The sequence below is a fragment of the Protobothrops mucrosquamatus genome, unplaced genomic scaffold (genome assembly GCF_001527695.2).
Source record: "Protobothrops mucrosquamatus isolate PMUCROS unplaced genomic scaffold, P.Mucros_1.0 scaffold2283, whole genome shotgun sequence".
Lineage (NCBI taxonomy): Eukaryota > Metazoa > Chordata > Lepidosauria > Squamata > Viperidae > Protobothrops > Protobothrops mucrosquamatus.
The window spans coordinates 166,522-171,004 of record NW_015388370.1 but is presented as its reverse complement, the minus strand read 5'-3'; the positions used below and the strand labels follow the sequence as shown (position 1 = coordinate 171,004).

The window sequence follows — 4,483 nt, the reverse complement described above, 5'->3', positions numbered from 1 at the left end:
AGAATAGAATAGAATAATAGAATGAAGTAGAAGAATAGAATAGAATTAGAATAGAATTAGAATGGAATGGAATGGAATGGAATGGAATAGAATAGAATAGAATAGAATAGAATAGAATAATGGAATGAAGTAGAAGAATACAATAGAATTAGAATAGAATAGAATTAGAATAGAATAGAATAGAATAGAATAGAAAATATGGAATAGAATAGAATAGAATAGAATAGAATAGAATAGAATAGAATAGAATAGAATAGAATAGAATAGAATAATAGAATGAAGTAGAAGAATAGAATAGAATTAGAATAGAATTAGAATGGAATGGAATGGAATGGAATGGAATAGAATAGAATAGAATAGAATAATGGAATGAAGTAGAAGAATACAATAGAATTAGAATAGAATAGAATTAGAATAGAATAGAATAGAATAGAATAGAATAGAAAATATGGAATAGAATAGAATAGAATAGAATAGAATAGAATAGAATAGAATAGAATAGAATAGAATAGAATAATGGAATGAAGTAGAATAGAATAGAATAGAATTAATAGAATAGAATAGGAAGCAGCTGCTTTCAAGCAACCGCCAATCAAACACGTGCTCCTCATGTATCCCTTTGGACTTCAAAGCATCTTTTAGTCTTCAGATCTGAAGCTCTGGCCAGGATTCACAGCCCCACCCTCCTTTTTATTGCCAGGGGCGGATTTCCTTTTATATGACCAACTACGGGGAAGAAGGCACCCACGTGGGCAGCGTAGCAGCCCTGGACGACACTGACCTGGTCTTCGGACAATACCGAGAAGCAGGTGACCCTTCGCAAAGCACTTTTTTTCCCCCTTCTTCAGCCATAGTCGCAAAACAGCCACCAGGGGGCAGCATTTCACAGCAGAGGACTAGAACCTTGGCATGGCTTTCACCTGAGACCTGTTGTAGGACAATATTTCCACCTTTTGCTTGTTCCACTTTGTTTGTTTGTATCCTGTCTTTATTATATTTACAAATAATTCCAAGGCAGCAAACGTATCCAACACACCTTCCTCCTCCTATTTTCCCCACAACGACAGCCCTGTGAGGTGGGGTTGGGCTGAGTTAGTGTGACGGGCTCAAAGTCACCCAGCTTGCTTTCATGGCTAAGGCGGGACTAGAACTCACTTGTCTCCTGGGGTTTGGCCCAGGGTCGCCCAAGCAGTTTTTATGCCTAAAGTGGGAGTAGGACTCACGTCTCATTTTTCTAGCCTATTGCTTTAACCACTAGACCCAACTGTCCAAACCAGACCTTACTTTTACTTGTCTTGTATTTTGAGCCTAGAGATATGCAGCGCTTGGATTTGAAGCCTACAAGGTGTTTGGGGAGCAGGTTTGAGAGTGTACGTTGTACCAGTTGGCGTCTCTTTAAAGCAGCCGCGTTTTCCCCCGTTTGCATAATAAATAGGCTTTATGAGCCCGCAACCAGGCTTGTTTGAGTTAATCAGTGCCTAAGGACCTCATCTCTGTCCTTGACCAGCCTTGCTTGTTTTGAAGGAAGGAGGTACCAGTAACACATAGACCAAGCACGGTGGCATGGACTCCTTTTGGCACCTTTTGAACCCAGACATGTTTTTCTGGAATGCAGCAGCTTCGTTTAGGAGGGAGAAATGCACCCTCTTTACGGAAGCACCAACAACACAAGATTGCTGATTACAGGCAATTGAAAGGGGAAAGAGATTAGCCAGGCAGTTGCTCTGGACAGGCTGTAGAGGGGTTTTTTTTAGTTTCTAATAAGAGAAATTGCAGTAAATGTGGTGTCTCTATGGTGTTCAGAGTCAATAGGAACTGGGAGGGGGGAGAAAGAAAGAAAGAAAGGAAGGAAGGAAGGAAGGAAGGAAGGAAGGAAGGAAGGAAGGAAGGAAGGAAGAGACAGACAGACAGACAGGAAGGGAGGAAGGGAGGAAGAAGAGAGAGAAAGAAAGGAAAGGAAAGGAAGGAAGAAAGGAAGGAGAAAGAGAAAGAAAGGAAGGAGAGAGGGAGGGAGGAAGAAAGAAAGAAAGGAAAGAAAGAAAAAGAAAGGAAGGAAGGAAGGAAGGAAGGAAGGAAGGAAGGAAGGAAGGAAGAAAAAGAGAGAGAAGGATGGGAGATAAGGAAGTTTGAGGGAGGGAGGAGGGAAAGAAGGAAGGAGACAGGAAGAAAGGAAACAAAGGAAGGGAGAGAGAAAGGAGGAAGAAAAGAAAGGAAGGAGAACAAGAACAGGGACGGAGGGATGGAGGAAGGAAGGAAGGAAGGAAGGAAAAAAAGAACAGACAGGGAGGGAGAAAGGAAGGAAGGGGGAGGGAAGAACAAATAAACCCCAGCTTATTGCTATTATTTGGGGATTTTCTCTCATATTCAATATATCTTTTATTACCTTCATCCCCCCCTCACCCCTACACACAAACAAGTGGGGTGCAGGGTGGAGGCCAGCCTCGTGGCCGAAGCCGGCCAAAGCCTCTCACCTGCTCTCCCTCCCTCCCTTCTTCCCCCCCCTCCCAGGTGTCCTCATGCACAGGGGCTACCCTCTGGACATGTTTATGGCCCAGTGCTACGGCAACGCCAGCGACCCCGGCAAAGGCCGCCAGATGCCCGTGCATTACGGCTGCAAAGATTTGAACTTCGTCACCATATCGTCCCCGCTTGCCACCCAGATCCCACAAGGTGAGGCCACCTCAGGTTTTTCCCTCTCGAGACCCCCGCAGACCCCCACCCACGGAGCAATGCCAGCCAAGGCACGCTCGCTTATATTTCGGGGCACCCTTGCCCCCCCCAAGGATCTAACCGCCCGACCCCCCTCTTCTTTCTTCCCTTGCCAGCGGTGGGGGCCGCCTACGCCTTCAAGCAGGCGAACACCAACCGGGTTGTCATCTGCTACTTCGGCGAAGGGACCTCCAGCGAAGGGGATGCCCACGCGGGCTTCAACTTCGCCGCCACCCTGGAGTGTCCGGTCATATTTTTCTGCCGGAACAACGGCTACGCCATCTCCACTCCGACGTCCGAACAATACCGGGGCGACGGCATCGGTGAGACCGCCCGGTTGGGGAGGGAGGGACTTCTTTGTGAGGTTTGTGTGTACACAGGTAATCAGGGGGTAGGCAACCTTGGCTCTTTTATGACTCGTGGACTTCAACTCCCAGAATTCCTGAGCCACCCATGCTGAGGGGAAAGGGAGAGGTTTCCAAGCTGAGCCGTGCTGGCTCAGGAATTCTGGGAGTTGAAGTCCACCAGTCATGAAGGGGGCCATAGTTCCCCCATGCTGGCTCAGGAATTCTGGGAGTTGAAGTCCACCAGTCATGAAGGGGCCAAGGTTGCCTACTCCTGTCCTAGACTTACAACAGTTCATTTAGTGACTGTTCAAAGGCACTGAAAAATGCGACTTATGACCATTTTCCACACTTACGACTTTTGCAGCTTCCCCATAATCACGTCAAAATTCAGACACTTGGCAACCGACTCGTATTTATGACGGCCGCAGCGTCCCTGGGTCACGTGACCCCCTTTTGCGACCTTCCAGCAAGCAAAGTCAATGGGGCAAGCCGGATTCGCTTAATGACCGGGTTACTAACTTATCAACTGCAGTGATTCACTTAAAAACTGTGGCAAGAAAAATGGGGCAAAACTCACTTTAAAACTGTCTCACTTAATAACAGAAATGCTGGGCTCAATTGTGGTTGTAAGTCGAAGACTACCTGTACATACAGCTGGTCCTTGACTTACAACCATTCGTTTAGCAACCGTTTGAAGTTACGGCACTAGCCCTCACACATATGACCATCGCAAATTTACCCACTGTCATTTGATCTAAATTTAGGTGCTGGGCAAACCGGCCTGTATTTACGACAGTTGCGGTATCTGGGGATCGTGTGGTCGCCATTTGTGACTTTCCCAGTCGGCTTCTGACCAGCAAAGTCAACGGGAAATTTGTTTAATGACTGCATAAGTCACTGCCGTTGTTAAGTGAATTTGCTCAGCAACCGTGGCACAAATGGTCATAAAATTAGGCAGAGGCTCAGCTAATAATTACCTTGCTGAGCAACGGAAATTCAGTCCCTTTTTCAATGCCGCTGTAGCTTTGAATGGTCACTAAACAAACCGTTGTAAGTCAAGGATGACCTGTGTGTTCTTGTTTTAGAAGCCATTCTGCCAAACTGGCTGAATTCCGAATCCGGAAGCCTTCTTGAATCTAGATGCTAAACTGAATTTAAATTCACTTTAAAAATTTAAATTTTGAAAAAACGAGCGGAAGAGGGTCTGGAAAGACAGTCCAAGCGTAGTGACGGGTCTTCTTGCACCCCTCAGCCGCCCGTGGTCCCGGTTACGGCATCCAGTCTATCCGAGTGGACGGCAACGACGTCTTCGCCGTGTACAACGCCACCAAGGAGGCCCGGCGCCGGGCCGTTGCCGAGAACCAGCCCTTCCTCATTGAGGCCATGACCTACAGGTAGGTTTGGAGGTGAAAGGTGGAACTGAGGTC

At 46.7% G+C, this 4,483-nt stretch overlaps 1 protein-coding gene across 1 annotated transcript in view; it reads left to right on the top strand.

Moving 5' to 3' along the window:
- Window positions 1–4,483, top strand: part of BCKDHA (branched chain keto acid dehydrogenase E1 subunit alpha) — a 12,351-nt gene that overhangs the window by 5,570 nt on the left and 2,298 nt on the right. Inside the window, exons 4-7 of the mRNA XM_015824580.2 lie at window positions 701–809; window positions 2,509–2,670; window positions 2,826–3,032; window positions 4,309–4,450. Of these exons, the coding sequence (XP_015680066.2) occupies window positions 701–809; window positions 2,509–2,670; window positions 2,826–3,032; window positions 4,309–4,450 (620 nt within the window). The remainder of the gene's footprint in view (window positions 1–700; window positions 810–2,508; window positions 2,671–2,825; window positions 3,033–4,308; window positions 4,451–4,483) is intronic.